The following is a 24,832-nucleotide window of genomic DNA, read 5'->3' as shown; positions in this document are numbered from 1 at the left end:
GGGCTAGTGTAAATGGTATCAATTTGGTGATTTCCTCTTCGATGTTCTTTTTGTTGGTGTAGAGGAATCCAACTGATTTTTGTATGTTTACCTTGTATCCCGATACTCTGCTGAACTCTTCTATTAGTTTCAGTAGTTTTCTGGAGGATTCCTTAGGGTTTTCTGTGTATAAGATCATGTCATCTGCAAATAGAGATAATTTTACTTCTTCCTTGCCAATCTGGATGCCCTTTATTTCTTTGTCTAACCTAACTGCTCTGGCTGGGACTTCCAGCACAATGTTGAATAAGAGCGGTGATAAAGGGCATGCTTGTCTGATTCCCGTTCTCAAGGGGGAATGCTTTCAGGCTCTCTCCATTTAGGATGATGTTGGCTGTTGGCTTTGTATAAATGCCCTTTATTATGCTGAGGAATTTTCGTTCTATTCCTATTTTGCTTACAGTTTTTTATCATGAATGGGCGTTGAACTTTGTCAAATGCCTTTTCTGCATCAATTGATAAAATCATGTGATTCTTGTCTTTTGTTTTATCTATGTGATGGATTACATTAACTGTTTTTCTAACGTTGAACCATCCCTTCATATGTGGTATGAATCCCACTTGGTCGTGGTGAATTATTTTTTGATGTGTTGTTGAATTCTGTTGGCTAGAATTTTGTTGAGGATTTTTGCATCTAAGTTCATGAGGGAGATAGGTTTGTAATTTTCTTTTTTTGTGGTGTCTTTACCTGGTTTTGGTATGAGGGATATGCTGGCTTCATAGAATGAGTTTGGGAGTATTCCATCCTTTTCTATGCTCTGAAATACCTTTAGTAGTAGTGGGGTTAGCTCTTCTCTGAATGTTTGGTAGAACTGTGCAGTGAAGCTGTCCAGACCAGGGCTTTTTTTTTGCTGGGAGTTTTTTGATTACTTTTTCAATCTCCTCTTTTATTATGGGTCTATTTAGTTGTTCTACCTCTGTTCTTGTTAGTTTAAGTAGGTAGTGTGTTTCTAGGAAATCAGCCATTTCTTCTAGGTTTTCAAATTTGTTTGAGTATAGTTTTTCGTAGTAATCTGATATGATTCTTTTAATTTCAGTTGGGTCTGTTGTGATATTGTCCGTCACATTTCTTATTCGGGTTATTTGCTTCTCCTGTTTTTCTTTTGTCAGTTTGGCCAATGGTTTATCAATTTTGTTGATTTTTTTCGAAGAACCACCTTTTGGTCTTGTTAACTCTTTGAATTGTTTTTCTGTTTTCTATTTCATTTTGTTCTGCTCTAATTTTTATTATTTGTTTTCCTGGTGCCTGAGGGTTTCTTTTGTTGCTCTCTTTCTATTTCTTCCAGTTGTAGGGATAATTCTTTGATTTTGGCCCGTTCATTTTGTATGTGTGCATTTATTGATATAAATTGACCTCTGAGCGCTGCTTTCATCGTGTCCCAAAGGTTCTGATAGGAAGTGTTTTCATTCTCATTGGATTCTATTTATTTCTTTATTCCGTCCTTAATGTCTTCTGTAATCCAGTCTTTTTTGAGCAGGGTATTGTTCAGTTTCCAAGTGTTTGATTTCTTTCCCCTGATTTTTCTGTTATTGATTTCCACTTTTATGGCCTTATGGTCAGAGAAGATGCTTTGTAATATTTCAGTGTTTTGGATTCTGCTAAGGCTTGCTTTATGACCTAATATGTGGTCTATTCTAGAGAATGTTCCATGTGCATTAGAAAAGAAAGTATACTTGGTTGCTGTTGGGTGGAGTGTTCTGTATATGTCTATAAGGTCAGGTTGGTTGACTGTGGTATTTAGACCTTCCTTGTCTTTATTGAGCTTCTTTCTGGATGTCCTGTCCTTCACTGGAAGTGGTATGTTGAAGCCTCCTACTATTATGGTGGAGCTGTCTATCTCACTTTTCAATGCTGATAGGTTTGTTTTATGTATCTTGCAGCCCTGTCATTGGGTGCATAAATATTTAATATGGTTCTATCTTCTTGGCATAATGTCCCTTTAATCATTATATAGTGCCCTTCCTTACCCTTTATGATGAATTTAACTTTAAAATCTATTTTGTCAGAAATTAATATTGCCACGTCTGCTTTTTTTTTATTGTTGTTTGCTTGATATATTTTTTTCCATCCTTTGAGTTTTAGTTTGTTTGTGTCTCTAAGTCTAAGGTGTGTCTCTTGTAGGCAGCATTTAGACGGATCTTGTTTTTTAATCCATTCTGCCACTCTCTGTCTCTTTATTGGTGCATTTAGTCCATTTACATTCAGCGTAATTATGGATAGGTATGAATTTAGTGCCATCATTTTGATGTCTTTTTGTGTGTGTTGTTGACAGTTTCTCTTTTCCACTTAATTTTATGTACTGAGTAAAATTATATATTGTCCTTTCCTCATATTTGTTGTTGTCGACGTTGATTCTGCCAAGTCTCTATTTTTTTCTTGTATTTTATTTTGATGAGTAGGATAGTTTGTCTCCTTTGTGGTTACCTTATTATTTACCCTTATTTTTCTAAATTTAAACCTAGCTTTTATTTCTTTGTGTCGCCTTATCTTCCTCTCCATATGGAAGGTCTGTAATTACATTTCTTAGCCCCTCTTTATTGCTTTAATGTTGTTTTCTTTTGTATAATAACATCGCTGTTACCCTGTTTTGAGCTTTTTTTTTTTTTTTTTTAATCTTGCTTTGTTTTTTTGATTTCCCTGTCTGGGTTGCCTTCTGATTGGTCTGCCCAGTGTTCTAGTCTTGGGTAGATACCTGATATTATTGATTTTCTAACCAGAGTACTCCCTTTAGTATTTCTTGTAGTTTTGGTTTGGTTTTTACGAATTCCCTAAACTTCTGTTTATCTGAAGATGTCCTAATTTCACCTTCATATTTAAGAGACAGTTTTACTGGATATATGATTCTTGGCTGGCAATCTTTTTCCTTCAATTTTTTAAATAAGTCATCCCATTGCCTTCTTGCCTGCGTGGTTTCTGCCCAGTAGTCCAAGTGTATTCTTACTGGCTTTCCTTTGTAGGTGGCTTTTCGTTTATCCCTAGCCACTCTAAAATTCTCTTTTTATCTTTGGTTTTGGCAAGTTTGATTATAATATGTCTTGGTGACTTTCTTTTAACATCTACCTTATGTGGAGTTCGATGATCATCTTGGATAGATATCTTCTCATCTTTCACAATATCAGGGAAGTTTTCTGCCAACGTATCTTCAATAATTCTCTCTGTATCTTCTGTTGGAATCCCTGGTGGCATAGTGGTTAAGTGCTATGGCCGCTTACCAAAGGGTTGGCAGTTCGAATCTGCCAGGCGCTCCTTGGAAATTCTGTGGGGCAGTTCTACTCTGTCCTGTAGGGCCGCTATGAGTTGGAATCGACTCGACAGCACTGGATTTGGTTTTTTGGTTTGGTATTTTCTGCTATCCCTCCCTGTTCTGGTACTCCAATCACTCATAGGTTATTCTCTTGATAGAGTCCCACATGATTCTTAAGCTTTCTTCATTTAAAAAATTTTTTTTTATCTGATTTTCCCTCAAATATATTAGTGCCAAGTGATTTATCTTTAAGTTTAGAAATTCTGGCTTCTACTTGCTCAATTCTGCTCCTCTGACTTTCTGTTGAGTTGTCTACTTCTGTAATTTTATTGTTAATCTTCTGAATTTCTGATTGCTGTCTGTCTATGGATTTTTCCAGCTTATTAAATTTTTTCATTATGTTCCTGAATAATGTTTCTAATTTCTTCAATTGCTTTATCTGTGTGTTTCGTGGCTTGTTCTGCGTATTGCCTCATTTCCTTCCTGATGTCTTGAGGGGTTCTGTATGTTTAACTTTTGTATTCTGCCTCTGGCAATTCCAGGAATGCGCTTTCATCTAGAAGATCCCTGTATTCTTTGTCTTGAGAGCTTGTTGAGGTGATCATGGTCTGTTTCTTTAGGTGACTTGATATTGACTGTTGTCTCCAAGCCATCTATAAGTTATAGTATTAGTTTATGTTTGCTTACTCTGTCGTAGCTTCTTGCTTTGTTTTGTTTTGATATGCCCAAATGGGTTGCTTGAGTGAGCTAGCTTGATTATTTTCACCTTTGGAGCTCCAACATTCTGTCCCCAGATGGCTAGAGCTGTTATCAGGTATATCAGCCTAGGAGTCCATTCACTTTTCTTGTATGAATTCAGCTTAGATTTCCAGGTAGCTGATCATCAAGTATGTGGTATAGGCTCTGCCCTACAGTCTTAGAGGGGCAGGGGTGATTGGCGTAGGTACTGGTATCTTGTTGCAGCAGGGGTCAGGCTCTGAATAAGGCAGGGGGTTGAGAACTGACCCCCCAGTGTCTCTGAGGAAAGCACGTCCCTGTTCCCTAGAGCATGCGGGTGGGTGGGTTCTGCAGACAGACCATGGGCACCCAGTGTTTTTGGTTGTAAGGACTGGGAGATACCAGTTATCTTTGGAACCTTGTCACAGGTGGCTGGGTGACCTGAGTGGAGCTACCAGCCCTTAGGCCCCTGATGTGGATAGGCGAGGACCCTGTTTAATAGACAAAGCAATGTCAAACATCAAACACCCACCTCTCCACCGCACAGCTGAAATGGTTGGAGTCTGCCAACAATGGCCTATTCTCCTGATGTAGGCCCACACAGGTCCACAGACCATTTATGCCTGTATAGGAGCCGCTTCTGTCCTGAGCTCCCCCAGTTGGTGGAGCAGGCAAATTATCTTTTACCCCAAATGCAAATTTTTTCCTTCTCCAATACTGGGAGGATGGCTTTAGGCACTCAACAGGGCCTATCTCAGGCCCAGGGAATTCAGCCGCTGAAGCTGGCTTGGGGGTGGGGGGGGGGCATGTTAAAATATACACAAAAAAGTACTCAGCTTTTCCCGAGAGCATCGTTCTTCTCTGGTTCCGGAGGTGTGAATGGACTGTGCGGCTGGCTGCTTCTCCCTGAGGAAAGTGCGGCCGAATGCTAGTACCAGCCCACTGCCGCCACTGCTCTGGGAATAGTGTTTGAGGGCTCCCCACAATTCAGGTCCGGTAACTCCTCTCTGCTTCTGAATGGTCTCTTCCTCCCCCTGCCCCTTAGTTCATTTTCTAGGCTTGCCTTTAATGCTCAGTGCTCCTAGCTTGTCATAAATATAGTCATTTCACTTGTTTTTCAGGTCTTTGTTATAAAGAGGGCTCACTGGAAGTGTCTGTCTATTCTGCCATCTTGGCTCCGCTTCTCATTGGCTGATTTTCAGAAGTAGTTCTCCAGGCCTTACCTCCTAGTCCATCTCAGTCTGGAAGCTCCAGTAATACCTGTTCAGCACGCAAACCTCCACTCACAGACGAGGGATAGCTGTACATGAAGTGCATTGGCCAGGAATTAAACTTGGGCTTCTAGCATGGAAGGCAAAAATTCTACCATTGAACCGCCAATGCCCTCATTATTTTATTAGGAGTTACAAAATGATGATATTCTCCAGACTTTGTCTCATGTACTTTTGACTTGTTTTTAGGAGGGAAGAGTCCCTGGAAAAGGACATCATGCTTGGTAAAGTAGAGGGTCAATGAAAAAGAGGAAGACCTTCAAGGAGATGGATTGCCACAGTGGCTGCATCAATGGGCTAGAGCATAGCAACAGTTGTGAGGATGACACAGGACCGGGCACAGTTGTTCTGTTGTACGTAGGGTCACTATGAGCTGGAAGTGACTCAATGATACCTAACAACAACAGTGTTCAAAGCTGACTCTATAATAGTATGTTTATGTTTTCTGTACTATATATTTGTTTTCTCTCTCTGAATGAAAGAAAAAGTGCATAGATGTCCTGGGGCTTTAACAGGATAGTTTAAATTATTTAGAACGACTTGACCAGTAATGCCATGTTAAGCAGTCCTTAAGGAAACATTTACTTGCCAGTCATTAAGGTTCTAATTAAAAATCCCTTGCATCTCTTCATAGAAGAGAGTGTCTAGTGGAGATCTGCACAGCCAGCCTTTGATAGTACATCCAAATACTTCATGCATCCAAAATAAAATGTCTCCTTAAATTAAAAAAATGATATTCTGTCATTCTTTCTTCATTTTTTTAGCCATAATTACCCTGTAAAGAAGAACTTTTCATTATTATCTGCTTGGTTACCCTGAAGAACAGTTTGTATAAGAAACGCAGGATAAGTGCTTGATTTTCTTTATCTCCAACCACTACTTCTAAACTTTTTATTCTAATTTCTTTATGTTTTTATTTCTAGGAGTTCTGTATCTTTTCAGTTGGCCTGGGACTACATTCATGGTTTCAAATCTCTTTTTATTTCTTGAAACATACTATAGTTTTTTCTGTTTTCTGTGTTTTATAATCCCATTATCTGAAGTCTTAGCCAATTGGTGTGCCTTATTTCCTTCTGTGTACTGTGACTTTTAAACTTGAGCTGTTCATTTTTCTTGGTACTTTATCTTTGGAAATTTGTTGAGGTCCTATATGAAGATTGTTGTTATAAGTTGCCGTTGAGTCAGCTCTAACTGATGGCAAGCTTACGTATAACAGAATGGAACATCGCCCAGTACTGCACCATCCTCACAATCTTTGGTATGTTTGAGCCCATTACTGCAGCCACCATGTCAATCCATCCTTCATTTTCACTGACCTTCTACTTTACCAGACATGATACCCTTTTCTAGCAATTGGTCTTTCCTGATGATGCATCTGAAGTAAGCAAGACAGTCTTGACATCCTCATTTCTAAGGAGCATACTGCTGGTACTTCCAGCAGCATGGATTTGTTTGTTCTTCTGAAGTCCATGGTGTATTCATTATCCTTCACCAACACCAAAAGTTGAGTGCATCTGTTCTTCTGTTTCCCTTTTTCATTGTCCAGCTTTCACACGCATTCGAGGCAGTTGAAAAGACCATGGCTTGGGTCAGACGCACTTTAGTCCTCAAAGTGACGTCTTTGCTTTTTAACACTTTTAAGAGGTCTTTTACAGAAGATATTCCTAATGAAATATGTCATTTGATTTTTTGACTGCTGGTTCCATGGGTATCGATTGTTGATCTAAGTAGAATGAAATCCTTGACAACTTCAATTTATTCTCTATCATGATGTCGTTTATCAGTCCAGTTGTGAAGATTTCTTTTTATGTTCAGGTGTAATCTGAAGGCTGTAGTCTTTGACTTTCATCAGTAAGTGCCTCAAGTCATCTTCATTTTTGGCAAGCAAGGTTTTGTCATCTGCATATTGCAGGTTGTAAATGAGTCTTCCTCCAATCCTGACAGCATGTTCTTCTTCATATAGTTCTGCTTCTTGGATTGCTTATTCAGCATACAGATTGAATAAGTAAGGTAAAAGGATACAACCTGGCTTCACATCTTTTCCAGTTTTAAACTATTCAGTATCCCATTGTTCTGTACAAACGACTGCCTCTTGATCCCTGTACAGGTTCTACAGGTGCACAATTAAGTGTTCTGGAATTCTCATTCTTTGTAATGCTACCCATTTGTTGTGATCCACACAACTGAATGCCTTCACATAGTCAATAAAACACAGGTAAACATTTTTCTGATATTCTCTGCGTTCACCTGACATCAACAATGATATCCCTTGTTCCACATCCTCTACTGAATCTGGCTTGAACTTCTGGCAGTTCCCTGTTGATATGTGGCTGCAGCCATTTTTGTATTATCTTCAGCAAAATTTTGCTAGCATGTAATATTAATTATATTGTTTGATAATTTATATATTCTGAGAGGCAGGGCCAAGATGGCAGAATAGTCAGACACTCCCTGTCATTCCTCTTATAACAAAGACCCAAAAAAACAAGTGAATCGGATATATATGACAAACTAGGAACCCTGAGCATTAAAAACAAAGCTGAAGAATCAGTCTGAGTAACAGGTAGAAGGAAAGACAATTCAAAAAACAGCGAAAATGGGGAATTACGGATTGCGGGATCACTTGTATCCATCTAGTTGAATCTGCAGAGCACACACAGGTTGAGGCAAGCAGCAACATCCCAAGTTAAAGCCCACTCCACCTGGTACAGCCATACAACAGTGAATCTGCACACACGTCCAGAACCAGACAGGAACAACACCAGGCCAGTGAAAGTTAAGTGCAAATTCCCAAGCCATTGCACACACACCATAACTCTTCCTCCCACCAAAGCTCTACAGCTGAGGAGTACTCACTTCTCCTAATCCACTCCCACCCACTCTGACACCAGTCCTGGTGGCATTCAACACCATCATGTCCCCTAAGCTGGGAACTCACGGCTCCATCTGGAGGCACCCACTCCTTTGCCCAGCTACTGTGTCGGGGGTCCACGGGCCTGCGGTGACCTTCACTCCCGCCAATTACTCACACTAGTGTCTTGCTGGCTAATCTGACATGGCACACCCTCATCAGGATGAATTGGACAAGGCATCCACCTGAAGCCCATTTTCACATGCAGCAGTTGGAGCTGCATGTTTGTGGCATCTGACACTGCCCTGCCCCCTAAGAAAGGGCCTCACCCACCCACATCAGGGGCCTGAGAGTCAGTGGTACCATCCACTCCATCTAGCCACCCACGACAGGGACCTGAGAATTGTGGCAACCCCTAATCCCTCCAGCCCAGTGGCATCAGGTGCCCAAGGACTGGCTGTGCTGCCCCCTGCCCCACTACATGCTGTAGTGGACAGGGACATGCCCTGCATCTGGGCACCAGGGAACACAGCCCTCCACCGCAACCAGAGACCTGTGCCTGCTCCAAATACCCCCACACAGCCCAGCCCACCCCACCCAAGACAGTCTTTGCACCACACACTTGGTGACTGACCCACCCAGGCACCTATGCCCCAATCAACCAGTAAGGGGTGGAGCACACACAGAACACCCAACCCAACAACCAGGGAGAACGTCCCCTGCACCCAAGGCAATAAACAAAATGCAACAAATAAATGTATAAATATAATAACTTATTGATGCCTCGGAGACAACAGTCAATATCAAATCACATGAAGAAGCAGGACAAGATGACTCCTGCAAGTGACCAAAATAAAAAATCAGAAAACCTCCCGGAAGAAGATAAGGCAATGGAACTACCTGATAAAGAATCCAAAAGACCAATATATGGAGCTCTCCAAGAGATTAAGAAGGTGATCAGGCAAAACACAGACCAAACCAAGGAATACACTGACAAAGCAATAGAAGAATTCAGGAAAACAATACAAGAACAAAACGACAGAATAAACAGGCTTCTAGAAACAATATAGAAACAGCAACTAGAAATCCAAAAGATTAACACACTTCGTTTCTCATAGAATTGTTTTGATCTTTTTCAGCTACAACTTGAACTTGCATATGAGCCGTTGATAATTCAATCCATAGTTGGTCCCTGGCTCTGTCTTGACTGATAATATTAAACTTCTCAATCGACTCTTTCCACAGACAAATGGGTGGTGCTATATGAAGAGAGGTTCCTCCAAAGAGGAGTTTCATTTATTTTGGTCAGGTGTCTATACCCAGCCTTGGACCTCTTCAAAAAAATCAGTTCTCCTCTTGAAACATTTTAGACTGGATTCAGGCCGCAAATTGTGGTTTGTGGTTACAAGTAATCAGGGAAGAATTTTCTTCTACTTAGCCCCAAGATTTGAGATAGATAATATTTCTGGTATACAGGGTAAGAATGTTTGTAATTATTTCACCTTTATATTGAGGGTATAGCCCGTGGAGTACCAGATTTATGGATTGGGTCTCTAGTTAGACTGTCCATCTTGGATGGTCCCTGGGATTTATCTTCTGTCCCCCACTATAAAGACCATATTAACCAAAACTCAAGTTCATTGAATTCAGCAAATGACCTACTGACAAAAAGTCATTTTCAATGATCTGATTACTTCACTGGGTTTCCACCTTTACTTTTTTTTTTTTTTGACCTGAATATTCCTTATTTTTTAGCAATTCATGGATGTATTTGAGAAGATATTTTAAAATATATTTTATACAGCATTTGTAGTTTTCAGCAAGAACCTCAGTCCACAAGCATAGTTCATCGTTCTGTCAGAAATGCAAACACCTGCATTATACACTCTTTAACTGTGCCTTACCTTTTATACTTAATCATATACTATTTTATAGCTCTTTCTAGTTATTTTATGTTTTTCAGTTATGTACATTTCAATCCCTATGGGCATGCTTGCTGACTTATTCTACTGTTCTATTTCATTTCAGCCTGCTAGGCACATGGAACAATTCAGTAAAGTTCTCACTGATCATTATAAAATAAGTGAGCTTTTCATTATTTCAGAGTATATCGTACCTTATTGTTATGAAAGAGTAAAAATTAAAGCACCTAACTTGATGGCACCTGACAGCAACAAACCCAATTTGGGGGAAAACTTTCTAATTGGAAGAATTTGACATATTTGGGAATTGTTAGTTCTATATCTATGTGGTATATGTGCATATATGGGAATTTTATTTCTTTCTCTGTGTTGTGTTAAATAAGCATAAAATGGTCAAAAATGTTTTCCTTTTGAGATGTGAGTTTTGGTTAGTAGGGACAGCTTGTTCCTCTATAGGTTCTGTAACAGATAGGAAGCAGATGTGGCTTTGGGAGGAGACTACTAGGGGAAGAACAAATGTATGAGTAATTCTGGAAAAAGATTAAAGTCAGATTATAAATTAAATGTCAACCGTTGAACCAAAGCTTTTCCATTCTTGGTACTCTGAAGAGATGAGCAAATGAGGGGTGTGGAGACTGTTTTTAAAAGCCACTGCACTGTACTTACTGTCCTGTTTCCAGTTTCTTTTTAACAATCTGATTTTGATTTTCTTTGGTTAGGTAGTATATAACCCTTCATTAGCTTGTATTTGTACTTAAAGAGTATTGTTTTATTTGGCTAGAGAGCGTCTTTAAAATCATATGTACTTTGTCAGTGTGTTTCTAGGAATGTCTGGCATGTTTATTGGTCAAATGCCTTACAGATGGAAATGAAGTTTCGTGAGGAATCTTCTGGATCAGATACGGGTTTATTTTTCACTTTAATAAAACTATTGAAAGCATAAAACTTTCAGTCTGGGTATCAACACCAGCAGCTGATTTGGGAGTGGTTGCCAGTGATTGCAATGATTTTCCTGTTCCTGGTGCCTCTATTTTGTTGTGCTTAAAGCACAGACATAGACCAGATGAGCATCAACAGATCTTTTAGATCTCTGAGGTATTTATAATGACTGCCCTCACTGGGCATACTGTTTTCTTCTATACCAACAAAAGTGTTTTAGACTTGAATTAAAGGAAGACATTGTTTATGTTTGTGTGCAACAACACCCATTTGGTAATTATTAGATTAATTCCATTTCCCAAAGGAATACCTGTGAAGTAGGGCAGAGAACTCTTATAATCATTTTAGTTTAAAATTATACTTAGCAATAAGAAACAAACTGTAGTTTTTCTGCAGTCTAGCCTTTAAACAAATAGTAAATTATAATGAGATTAGAATCTACCTACAATAAAATAAAGTTCTACAGCTTCCCTGTGCTTCTGGACATAATATTTCTGCTTTTGAGTGCATCTCCCTGATTAGTGATGGATGGAATCGACTCGATGGCACTGGGTTTGTTTTTTTTTTTTGTTTTATCAGGTCATAATGGTTCTTAAATATTATCTCTTAAACACTCATTCCAAGAATAGTATAAGAAAATGTACTTATTAATTTTTTTAATCAAGGATGAGCCCTCTGGAATAATTTCAATTCATCATATTCATTCATTGATTAAAATTTTATTGCACACCTTTTACGTACTAGCTACTCTGTTAGATGTTGGGGAAGTGGTCACAGCACTTTTCCAGCTTTCAAGAAGCTTACAATTTAGTTCTGTTCAATGAAGGAAAATGTGCTTCAGTCTAGACCATCTACTGGCTCTCTTGCCTTTGCTTTTACATTAGCTCATATCTCAAGCTTGAAATTAGTGAGCCCATCTTGTAGTAGTTGGAGGAAGACGCAATGAGAGCCTTTTTGAAACATGCCGTAATAGCCCCTGGCTACTAGTGTAGCATATTCTTTCAGATAAAGGAGATCTCATAGATGAAAAGATAATCTTTCAAATGCACACACACACACGCACACACACAAACCAAACCCATTGCTGTTGAGTTGATTGCAACTCATGGAAGCCCTGTGTGTTACCGAGTAGAACTACTCCACAGGGTTTTCTTGGGTGTAACCTTTATGGAAACAGATCACCAGGCCTTTCTTTTGCAGTGCCGCTGGGTGGGTGTGAACTGCTAGCCTTTAGGTTAGTAGTCGAGTGCATACTGCTTATACCACCTACATATCCAAATATATATTTAATTTAACTTAAAATTTTCTCTGAAAATCAATTTTTGAGATCTAATTTACATGTAATAAAATGCACCCATTTTAATTATAGAGTTTAATGAATTTTGACAAAGTATACACCCTTGTAACCATCATTCCCAATCATTCATCTAAGACAAAAGCCTGGTTGTTATTCTGTGTGCACTGCTATTCTTTCTGTTTTTGATGGTAAAAACTAGCTGCTGTCTAGTAGATTTTGACCCTGTGTGTGTCAGAGTAGAACTGTATGCTTCATAGGATTTTCAGTGGCAGATTTTTCAGAAGTATATCACCAGGCCTGTGATCTGAGGTGCCTCTGGTGGATTTGAACCACCAGCCTTTTGGTTAGCATCCAAGTGTATTAACTATTTGCACCACCCAGGTATTCTTTTTTATGTTAAAAAACAAATCCAAATCCATTGTCATGGAGTCAGTTCTATATCATAGCAATCCCGTATGTTACAGAGTAGAACTGCCCCCCATAGGGTTTCCAAGGAGCGGCTGGTGGACTTGAACTGGTGACCTTTTGGTTAGCAGCTGAGTCTTAACCACTGCACCACCAGGGCTCCAGTACAAACATAGTGAACTTTATTCTTGTTATAAACTTGGCCTCAACCTTAAATTGTCAGCAGTTAAGTTTTTTTTTTTTTTTTTTGGTTGTGCATTAGGTGAAAGCTTACAGAGCAAATTAGATTCCCATTTGGTAGTTTGTACACGAAGTGTTTCAGGCCTTGGCTTCATGGTCCGCAATGTGTCAGTACTCTCCCCATTTTTGCCCTGGTTTTCTGCCCCTTCCTGCCTTCTCATGTTTGCTTTGCGGCAAATATTGCCCTTTTGATAGCCTATAATTGATTGTTCTAAGGAGCACATTCCTTTCAGGTATTATTGTTTATTTTATGGGCTTGTCTATTGTTGAAGCTGCCTTGGTGGTGCAGTGATTAAGCACTAGGCTGGTAACCAAAAAGTCAGCTGTTTGGACCCAACAGCCTCTCTGTGGAAGAAGGATGTGGCAGTCTGCTTCTGTAACGATTACAGCCTTGGAAACCTTCTGGGACTGTTCTACTCTGTCCTATAGGGTCATTATGAATCAGAATCGACTCACAGCAGTGAGCTTTGGGTCTGTTGTTTGGCTGGAAGGTTATTTCCGAGAATGGCTTCAGTTCCAGGTCAGAAAGGTGTCTTAGGGCCATAGTCTAGGTCAGACCAGTAAGCCTGATCTTTTTTGTGAATTTGACTTTTTCTTCTACATTTTTCTCCTGCTCTGTCTGGAACTCTCTATTGTGATCCCAGTCAGCATGGTAGGTAGTGGTACCAGGCACCATATAGTTCTTCTGGTCTCAGGGTTGTGTAGGCTCCAATTCATGTGGTCCATTAGTCTTTTGGACTAATTGCTCCCTTGAGTCTTTGGTTTTTTTCACTCTCCTTTGCTCCAGACTAGAAGAAACCAATAGTTGTATCTTAGATGGCTGATTAGCAGGTAGGTTTTTGTTTTATGTATCACAAAAATTCTATATCCTCTAGCTTTTCTTAGCACAGGAAGAAGGGATAGTCAGTATAGTACCTGAATAAATAAAGTACTTTTAAGTGTAAGTGTTAACATTAGTTAGTTAAGTCATTGAATGAAAATGATTCTAATTTAAGGTGAGCTTTACCAAGCTGCTCTAGGAAGGGAAAAGTGATTAGTGCCTTCTTAAAAAAATGAAAATTCTTAACAAAATCCCAGCAAGCTATTTTGTAGATATTGATGAACTTTATATGGAAAGACTAAGACCTAGAATAGCGAACACAATACTGAAGAAAAACAAAGTTGAAGAACTCACATTGCCCTACTTCAACACTTACTATGAAACTACAGTAATCAAGACAGCATGGTATTGGTAAAAAAAAAAAAAAAAAAAAAAAAAAGACTTAGATTAGTGGAATAGAATAGAAAGCCCAGAAATACAGTCAACTGATATTTGACAAAGGAGCAAAGGGAATCCAATACAGAAAGAATAGTCTTTTCAACAAATGGTACTGGAACAATTAGACAGTGGAAAAACAAAAATAAAACTAGACATAGACCTTACAACTTTCACAAAATTAATTCAGAATGGATCATAAACCTAAATGTAAAATACAAAACTATAAAACTTCTGGAAGAAATCTAGGTGACCTTGGGTATGACAGTGAGTTTTTAGATACAACACTAAAAGCACAGTTCGTGAAAGAGAAAATTGATAAGTTGGACTTCATTAAAATTAATAACTTCTGCTCCAGGAAAGACACTGTTAAGAGAATGAAAATACAAGTCATAGGCTTCGAGAAATATTTGCATAACACGTATCTGATAAAAGGCTTGTATCCATAATACGCAACAAACTCTTAAAACTCAACAATAAAAAAACAACCCAATTTAAAAATGGGAAGATTTGAAAATAGAAAGAAGATACACAGATGGCAAACAAGAACATGAGAATGCTCAACATGATTTGTCATTAGAGAATTGCAAATTAAAACAATGAGATACTACTACATACCTATTTGTTGTTGTCATTAGTTGCCATCCATTAGATTCCTACTCGTTGCGCCCCCGTGTGTGCAGGATAGAATTATTGCTCCATAGGTTTTTCAAGGCTGTGAACTTTCAGAAGCAGATAATCAGGTCTGTCTTCCGAGTATATACCTATTAAAAAAAAAATGGCCAAAATCCAAAAAACTGACAATGCTAAATGCTGGTGAGGTTCCAGAATTGCTAGGAATGCAAAATGGTACAGCCGCTTTGGAAGACACGTTGGCAGTTTCTCACAAAGCTAAACATAATCTTACTATATGATCCAGCGATTATGTTCCTAGGTATTTAGCCAGTTGAGTAAAAAACATGTCCAAACAAAAACCTGCGTGTGAATGTTTATAGCATCTTTACTAATAACCACCAAAAACTAAAAGCAGCCAATGGTTGCCAGGGAATTGGGGGTAGTGGAGAAGAATTGAATAGGTAAAGCACAGGGCCTTTTTTAGGGCAGTGAAACTATTCTGTATGATATTTTAATGATGGATACTTGACATTATACATTTGTCAAAACCCATAGAACTTTACAGCACAAAGAATAAACCGTAATGTATGCAAATTAAAAAATTCTTAAAAGGTTGGGGGTTTCCAGGAGGGTTGGCAGACTCTGATGAAAGACTAACTACATTTCAACTGTCTGAAGCAACCTCACTGAAAGGGGTGGTGGAACAAGGTACTGACCTAAGTCACTCTGGAAATGAGTCTGTAAGACTAAAATGCAGGAGAAATTACATATAATCACTGTATTCTAGTTGAGAAAGTTATTTCTCATGGGAGTACAGGTTAACAATTCTGATACCACTATACTTGTATATTGGAAGCGAACAATTAACTTAAAGCACGGCAGATGTTGGGAGCCTGGTATCTTACTGTCGGAGCAGGAATTTACTAATAACCAAAGGGAGGAGGCTGCAGTGATCCATTTGGTAATGGACTAGAGTTGGAGACACCAGTATGACCTCTTGTTTAACTTAATATAGACACAAATGATTACATAGAGATATATTTATAGATATGTGTATATACATGTATTAGTATTCACACACGTACTTCCTTGTTCTGTCAGTTGAGAGGGGCTAAAAGTAATGATACCACAGTAGCAAAAAAGTAACCTAGCACCCAGATCTTGGTTTCTAATACATTCTCTGGTAAAAGGAGCCAGGGCTCCTTGGAGAACTGGCTGATCCTAAAACTGGGGCAGGAGATAAAGAAATATATGAGGCTGGAGCACCATGTAGTGCCAGAAAGTAAGGAAGTGCTAAACAAACAAACGAAAGAAAAAATACCTGGATGTGAATATGTTACAGGTAAACAGGAACCAACTGAAAGAGCTCCCAGTGACCCAAGCTGGATCAATTTGAACAACGAAATAGAATAGTGTTGGATTATGGCCCAAAGAATAGAGTAAATATTCATGAATTCATTCTAATATAAATGAATGATTGAATAAATAAATAAATGTTGGGAAAAAGACAAATCTCCTGGGAAGAATAATTCCACATAATTTACGTAAACACTGTGCCCTCAAGGAGGAGGAGTTAAATTTCCTACTCCTTAAATATGGGCTGCTCATAGTGACTTACTGCCAGAGTTCAGGGTGGAGAAACCTGACAAATACTACAGTGTATATGGGAACTGTCTGTACCAGCTTCTCAATTTTTCTGCAAATCTAAAGCTGGTCTAAAAATTAAAGTCTGTTAAAAAAATGAAAGTGTTTTTTGAAGACCTCTGAATAATCCCGTGGTTTTTATCTTTCCTGCAGTTTTGAGAATGTTTCCTGCCTTGCTGACTCTAGTTCCCTCTCAGACATCACTTTTGATGGCAATCCAATAGCTCAAGAGTCATGGTACAAACACACCATCCTTCAGAATATGATGCAGCTGCGCCAGCTAGATATGAAGAGAGTCACGGTGAGAACCCTACCAGAGTGTCTACCATATATATTGTTTCTTTGGCGTGGATTAGGAAATTGAAGTGCATATCCTTTGTTTGAAATGTTTCTTAACTTTAGTGGACTATGGATTATCATGACTGTATACTTTATAATCACAAGATTCTTAACACCTCTACTCTATCCCCAATTTTACTGAATGGAACTTTAGAAATTCCTAGCCTTCTGTTTAAATTAATCATCATGCTTGTTTTTCATTCTTGCCTATAGTTTACTTTTTCATGGATAAATAAGAGTTTCACTGATAGGTTACATAGTGTAATGGTTGCAACTATGAGCGCTAGAACCAGGCTACCTGGCTTGACCACTTTCTAGCCATGTGACCCTTCAGCAATTTCCTTAACTTTTCTTTACCCCATTTTCGTCAAAGTAAACTAGGGACCATAATGACACTATATCATAGGGTTGTTGTAAAGATGAAGTAACCAACCTTAGAACAGCATAAGAGTCCTGGGAAGCATTGTATGGAGCTGCTGACGATAGTATTGATGTCCCACCACTCATCTGTCGCTTTGTCATACCGTGGTGGCTTCCACGTTACTATGATGCTAGAAGCTATGCCACCGGTATCTCAAATACCAGCAGGGTCACTCGTGGTGGACAGGTTTCAGTGGAGCCTCCGGGCTAAGACAGACTAGGAGGAAAGGTCTGGTGATCTGCTTCAGAAAATCAGCCAATGAAACCCTATGGATTAGGTCATATTGTGGACATTTAGCTTGGCTAGCAAATAGTTAAAAGTGTGGGTGAAATTTATGAATACTGGGGGTCTTCTAGAATTCTGCCTCTGTCTTTGCTTCAGGGTGGAGATACGGTTCTTTGTCCTCCCGGTTTGTTCAGATCTATACTGTCAGCACTGCTTTGTACTTTTATGGTGACTCTTTACCCTGTCTCCATGTCTTTCTGAATTAAGCATCCTTGGTACTTGTAATTGCCCTCCCTGATGGGGTCAATATGAGTAGGGTAAGATATCGAATTAACCCACTTACATAAATTAGTACCAAATTGTGTATTAATGTTTCTTATAGTTACTTTATGTATCAGTTTTGTCTTCCCAATTAATGTGTTTAAGGGTAGAAAGCATTCTTCTTCTTTGCCTGATACACACAGGTGTTCTATAAATATCTCCCTCCCTCCTCTGTCTTGCACAATGCTGAGATGTAGTTGAGCTTAATAACGCTCAATAAAAACTTGTTGATTGAGTAAAAATTACCTACTTCCATGCCTTAAGTAAAGGAGACTATTACTTTATGTAATCTTTTACATTCCATAAGGTGTATTTGCCTGATAAGGAAATGGGGGAAGATCACCTAGGATGGGAGCAGGGCTAGCTATTCTACTAAATACAGAGCAGCAGTCCTTACACACTTGCTTCTCCACTGTTGAATTAAAAAAAATTAAAAAAAAAAAAAAAACTGGAAACAATCTTAAAGTGACAGAAAAGTTATAAACATAATACAAAACACTTTTTTCTTTGAACCACTTGAGAGTAAGCTGCTGGCTTGATCCCGTAATAACCCCGAACACTTTAGTATGTATTTCTTACAAGCAAAGACATTCTCCTGTATAACCACAATATGACTAACAAAGTCAGGAAATAAGTGTTGAAAAATTAGTAGCATCTAATTCCACTCGCCATTAAAATTTTCCCAGTTATACCAGTAATGTTCTTCTTAGCAAAAGGATCCAGCTCAGAATTACATGTTGTACATGGATGCATTAGTTGTCATGTCTTCATAGTCACCATTAGTCTGGAAGAGTTCTTCTGTCTTTCCTTGACTTTCATGATTTTGATGTTTATGAAGATTACAGGCCAGTTAATTTTCAGAGTGACCCTCACTTAGGCTTTTCTGATGCTTCCTTATGACTAGTTTTTGATCCTAGATGTTTGGGGTAAGTATCACAGAAACGATACTGTGTCCTTCTCGTTGTAGGCTGTTAAGTTGCATATAATTTATATTTGTCCCTATATTGATGATGTTCACTCTGATTAAGGTGGTATCTACCAGGTTTCTCCATGTGAAGTTATTCTCTTTTCCTTTGTAATCCCATCCTCGTAAAATTTTTAATTTATTCATGTCAGGATGGATTCATCAGCTTCTGTTTTTATTCAATAGGTTATAACCCATTACTGTCGTTACTTATTATGATGCTTAAATTGTCCTCAGTTTGGCCAGAGGAGCCTCCTCAAACTTACTTCTCTGTCCTTTTGACATGCCTCCATCCTCCTTCGAGGCTGCCAAATTTTCTGTCACAGAATGTTCCAAACTCATGGAATTAGCCATTTTGTCAAAGAGCCCTGGTTCCTTGTAGTGGAGAATGGTATTTAGAAGCAAAGATATGAATACTAGGTGTGGTCATTGCTATTAGAGTTTGCTTCTCAAAGGTCCTCTCAGTAGGCAGGGCAAGGGACTGTATGGATATACAAACCTTACAAACCTACATTTATACATACATGCATATGCATCAACATTTATATTTACATCTATATATAGAGAGAAAACCATGAATTCTCATCCATATATACAGTTCCAGTCCAAGATTCATTTTACTTTTCTTTCTTTCCTTACTTGAAACTACCTTCTCTAAGTTTGGGAAACTTGGCTCCTGTTATCCTTAATATATTTACTTATTTGTTCAAGCATCCTGTATTTAACAGCTTTTCTTTGCTGCTACTGCCCCTTTCCCTCACAGAAGCCCTCCGTGCTACACATGTGCTCTGATACACCATGCTGCGGCACAGCCATGCTCCTTCAGGCAGACACCCTTTTCACTCCACCCATACTCTGATACCCTGCTTTATCCTACACTCCCTTATGGGTGTTCCCCTTTCCCTGCTGAGACCCCATCTCCCTGTGCTAGACCACTCCCCATGTGGGCATTCTCTTTACCCTGCTTGGGTTTTGATATCCCAAAACAGGGCAGTCCTCACACGACCTTCCTCTTCACCTCACTTGGGCGTTGACATCCTATCCAGGCATCTCCCCTTTGTGGATGCCCTTCTCAGTCCACTTGGGGCTGCTTGGCTACATGAGGAAGAAGCTGAGATTAGGAAGAAATGGTTGCCTCTCCCTTGTGCTTATGTCTTTGGGAAGTTGCAGAATACATGTGATTAATTACGTGAAACACAACTTAATTTGGCTTCCAATTTATAAGACCTTAATTTTAAGGTTGTAAACTAGTGCTGAAAAGCTGAGATCAATCTTAGTTTAGTATCTCTGAAGCTAAGGCATTAACTGGAGGGATTCACAAGGATTTCTTTAATGTGAAGGTGTCATTATTAATGAGAAATATTAGATCTAAAGACATTTGACCTTTAGTCAAACATTGGTTTTTCAAATGACATATAAGTTATTGATTTGATGAGATCAAAAAGAAAGCGAACACCAAACAAAACCTGACTTAAGAAATGGGTAGGAAAGATAAAAGCCATGTTACTTTAAGTTCCATTAGATCTAACTCAGGATAGTTAACTAGCTAAATTGGTTTATATTAAGTAAGCATTCAATTATATGTGAATTATATGATGCACGCCATAGAATCCTTTTATACCATTTAATTGGTGAAAACTGGCATGAGCCTAAAATCCAAGTACAGTCTTGTAACAAATAGATTAATTTTCTCAAGGTTAATGTATAAATTTAATGCAGCTCCAATTAAAATTCCATCAAGCTTATCGTTAAAGTCAGATAATTATTTTTATGTTCATATGAAAGAGTCAGTGTTTTGCTCCAGAACAACTAAGAAAACTACAAAAAAAACAAAATAACTGTGAGGCCAGGGAAGTGAGGTTCTGCTTCTGATGTATTAGAATATACTCTAAGGTCATGATGATAGAATCAGTAAGTGACTGGTATAGAATTATGTCAGTGGAACATTCTACAGAATCCAGAAATTGACCCCCATGTATGAGAACCAAAAACCCCAAACCCATTGCTATAAAGTCAATTGTGACTCTATTGGACAGAGTAGAACTGCCCCATAGAGTTTCCAGGGAGCGGTTGGTGGATTCAAACTGCCGACCCTTTGATTAATTAGCAGCTAAGCTCTTAACCACTGTGCCACCAGAGCTTCGTATATGAGAAGTAAAGATAAACTGTATTTCCATTTATTGATGTTAACTTAATTAGAAATGTACGTACATACAGAATCATCAGTATACAGTGTGTTGAATTTTCACTAAGTGAACATGCCTCTGTAACCAGTAACCAGATCAAGAAGCAAAACACTACTTGCACCCAGAAGTCTTCTTGATGCCTCACCACAAACACTACTCCTTTTTCCCTCCCCAGAGGTAACTATTATTATACTTCTAACATCGTAGATTAGTTTTTCTAGCTTTGGAGCTCTGGCTTCTTTCTCTCAGCATTCTATATGTGAGATTTATTCATGCTGTATATAATTGTAGTCCATTCCATATGCTCTTCTCTCTTCTCCCAGATATCTCCATGATTCACTCTCTTAATTCCTACAGGTCTCTGCTCAAAAGTCATCTCTGGAAAGAAGCCTTCTCTGACAATTCTCCTTAAAATACCTTTCCCTCTCTTGCTCCCTTGTCTTTGTCTGTTGTCATCTCATTCATCATCCCCTGACATTACATTATACATCTATCTGCTTGTAGCCCATCTCTGACACATTTTTTAACATAAGCTCCAGGATGGCTGTAGTATATTCTGAATGAATTAATGAATTTTAGACGGACCAGTACCCATTCATTGTTCTCCTTTAAAAGTATGTTTATTTAACATTTTTACTTTCACATGATCTTCAGAATTACTTTAAGTACCTTTGGATGTAACTTATATTTCATCAAGTCTATAATTTGGGAAGAGTTGATGTCTTTTCAAAATTCAACCTTTCTGACAAAGAATGTGGTAAAAAAACAAACACAAGAATGTGGTATGTCTATTTACTTAGGTCTTCTTTTATGAATTTTAATACAGTTTTATAGCTTTTCTCATCTAGGTCCTGCACATTCCATGATTGCTAAAATTCAGAATATTTTTTCTGCCATGCTAATATTTTTCTTTGGGTACTAATGACAGTATTTAGTCTCACTTTTTTTTTTTTTTTTAACAGCTTTTTAGTAACTTTGCTTTGGAAACAATATGCCTTTTAAAAGGCTTTCTATAACAAGGGTAGGCAGCTGCTCATGAGCTGGACACTTCTTTTTATAAATAAAATTGTATTGGAATATGGCTATGCCCACTCGTTTATATATTATCTATACCTGCTTTGACGCTACAATGGCAAAGTTGAGTAGTTGCTAAAAATACTGTATGGCCCACATAGCTAAAATATTCACATCTGGCAGACAAAGTGTGCTAACACCTGTTCTATAAATATTTTTTCTCTTTAAAAATGATACTTTAAGTTTTTTGTATATTCACTATATAAATATTCTAACTGGGGTAAATTACACAAATATTTAATGAGCTTCTGTGCTCTGTGACTATGGTTCCCAGACTGTGTGCTGGAGCATCTCGGGGTGCTTCAGTGAACTCACAGAGGCACTGTCGAATATTTTTAATTTTCAAGGAAAACACAGTGATATTTGACATCTGTGAGACACTGAGAAAACTACTAGCTCCAGGTAGTTCACCACTTCAACATTAGGTCATGCTACATCCTTTTCTGTGACATTATGTCTTTGCAAATCTGAGTTTTCCATGGTTACTGTGATAAAAAGTAAATACTGTGCCAAAATCTGCCATGGAACAGGAAGTGAAGGTGGGGGTGTCCAGTATTTGAGAAGCTGTGCAGTGTCCTACAGATACACACGTTCCATTGGCAAGTACTTGTGGTTATTTAAGGATACGTAAAGATAGCTTTTCTTTCAATTCATATGTGTTATTTTTCAAGTGGCTACTAAATTTTTAGAACGTGAGTACTTATTAAGTTGTTTGACCCTCACTACTTAGTAAACAGAGCTGTTTTGTATTTGTTTGGTCTAGGGGCACTGTGAAAAAGTTCTTGAGACATTCTCAGGCACCTTGAACTGAGAAAGTTTGGGAATCTCTGTAATAGGATTTGTACTAAACATTAGAAATGACAAGATCAGAAATCTTGCCCTCAGGTTATTTACAGTCTAGTACAGAGGCAGGCATGCAGCCAGACTATAATATAAAATGGTAAGATAGACGATAGACAGACGTGAGGAAACACACACACATACGTATATAAATATGGCACAATGATAACAAAGGACAAAGCACTCCTAAGTCTACCAGAGAAATAGTAAAAGTTCCAAGGGAGGAAATACTTGAGACTTGAAGAGTGGCAAAGAAGGAGGGTGTATCATGGAGAGTGGTGAGAGAATGTAACAACTGTATAGAACCAATAGTAGTTCAGTATGGCTGAGCATTGGATGTGTGTGGGGTAGAATAGTGGGAGACAAGAATATCTGATAGGCAAGAGCTAGGCCATGCAGGGCATTTTATGTCATAATAAAGAGGTTAGATTTTTGTCCCGGATGTGACAGGTAGCCGTTGAAGAGTTTAGGATAATTAAATTGATTTGCCTATTAAAAAGACAACCTGGGTAGCAGCCTGGATGATGTATGGGGAAGATGAGTGGACGATGAGATTTGAGGCAGAGAGATTAGTCAGGGTAAGAGATTCTGGGGTCTGATTCAGAGGAATGGCAAGTGATAACTTGATGCCATCTATTGCTGGCCTCATCTCTTTTACTTTTATTATCTCTGTTAAAAAAAAAATATGGCTTTTAGTCTGTAAAGAGTAAAATAAATTTTTTGTTGTTGTTTTTTGTTTTTTTATGCAAAGCCTAAAATAGGTGCATAAATTTGAATTCAGGCCTATGTAGAGCAGGGGTTGACAAACTGTGTAAACGGCCTGATAGTAAATATCTTAAGCTTTTTAGGCCACACGGTCTGTTTTGCAGCTGCTCGACTCTGCCATTGTAGCATGAAAGCAGGCATGTACAATACATTAAATGAATTAGTATGGCGCTGTTCCAGTAAAACTTTATCTACAAAAAGAGGTAACAGACAGGATTTGGCCTGTGGCTTGTAAGTTGTCAGTCTTTGATATCTGATTGGAGCTGGTGAATAAGTTGCTAGACCGTTGAAAGTTACGTCTGAGAAAAGCTATAAAACAAGACAGTAGTTGAAAGGCAAGAAGAACTACTCTGTCTTTTTATCTTAGAAGGAAAGAACATAAATTCTACAATTCGTGACAGTAAACTTGAAGATGATTGTGAAAGAAATCTAAATTGGATTATCGAAAGATGGTTTGTATTTAAGGAATTGATCACTAGGCGGCAGCATTAGTTCACTAAAAACAATTCATGCCAGACAAAATTAATTTCCTATTTTAGAGATGATAGACGTTCTCCGAGGAGTGCTATAGACCAATAATATTTTGGTATGTAAAGAACACATTTGACAAAGTCTGTTTTGAATAAGTTATATGACAACATGGTTAAGTGGATTTGTGATAAAACTATGCCTGTAGAATACTAGTTAATGAATTAATGCCAGTTTATAGAGAAACATGTACTGGCATGCTAGGAGGCTTTTTCCTCAGGTCCATCTAGTCACCATTTTTATTGATGAGCAGGTGAGATGTTATTCTGATAAAGTATATGAATGACAGAAACTGGAGAAGTTTTAGATCCTAACATATTGGTTGAACAAATCAGAATCCAAAAATAGCTCAATAGTCTAGAATAGGGGTCAGCAAACTACAGCCCACAGGCCAAATCTGTCCTGAGGTCTGTTTTTATACAGCTGTCAAGCTAAGAATGGTTTTCATACTATTAAAACATAAAAAAGAAAAATAAGTGACAGAATCATACGTGGCTCACAAAAATTAAAATATTTACCATTTGGTCCTTTATAGAAGAAAGTTTGCTGATACCTAGCCTAGAAAAATTAAAACACTGTAGGTAAATTGAAAGTCCTGGACTTTATTCCGTAACAACAAACAGAATGATTCTCAGCACAAGTACAGGTTATGGGAGATGGGACATAGCAGCATATGTGAAAAAGACTCATAAGTGATAACACGTTCAGCTAGAGTCAGTTATGAGAGTA

The 24,832-nt window shown here is 38.3% G+C and overlaps 1 protein-coding gene across 7 annotated transcripts in view; it reads left to right on the top strand.

The window, feature by feature from the left end:
• LRRC49 (leucine rich repeat containing 49) overlaps positions 1 to 24,832 on the top strand; it is a 176,933-nt gene that overhangs the window by 86,649 nt on the left and 65,452 nt on the right. For all 7 annotated transcript variants that reach the window (XM_023552871.2, XM_023552872.2, XM_010593717.3 and 4 more), the window contains one exon: positions 16,594 to 16,741. In XM_023552871.2, the coding sequence (XP_023408639.1) occupies positions 16,594 to 16,741 (148 nt within the window). The remainder of the gene's footprint in view (positions 1 to 16,593; positions 16,742 to 24,832) is intronic.

The sequence above is a fragment of the Loxodonta africana genome, chromosome 13, assembly GCF_030014295.1.
Source record: "Loxodonta africana isolate mLoxAfr1 chromosome 13, mLoxAfr1.hap2, whole genome shotgun sequence".
In the NCBI taxonomy this organism is placed as follows: domain Eukaryota; kingdom Metazoa; phylum Chordata; class Mammalia; order Proboscidea; family Elephantidae; genus Loxodonta; species Loxodonta africana.
The sequence above is the reverse complement of the archived record's forward strand: the minus strand, read 5'-3'. Positions and strand labels throughout refer to the sequence as shown.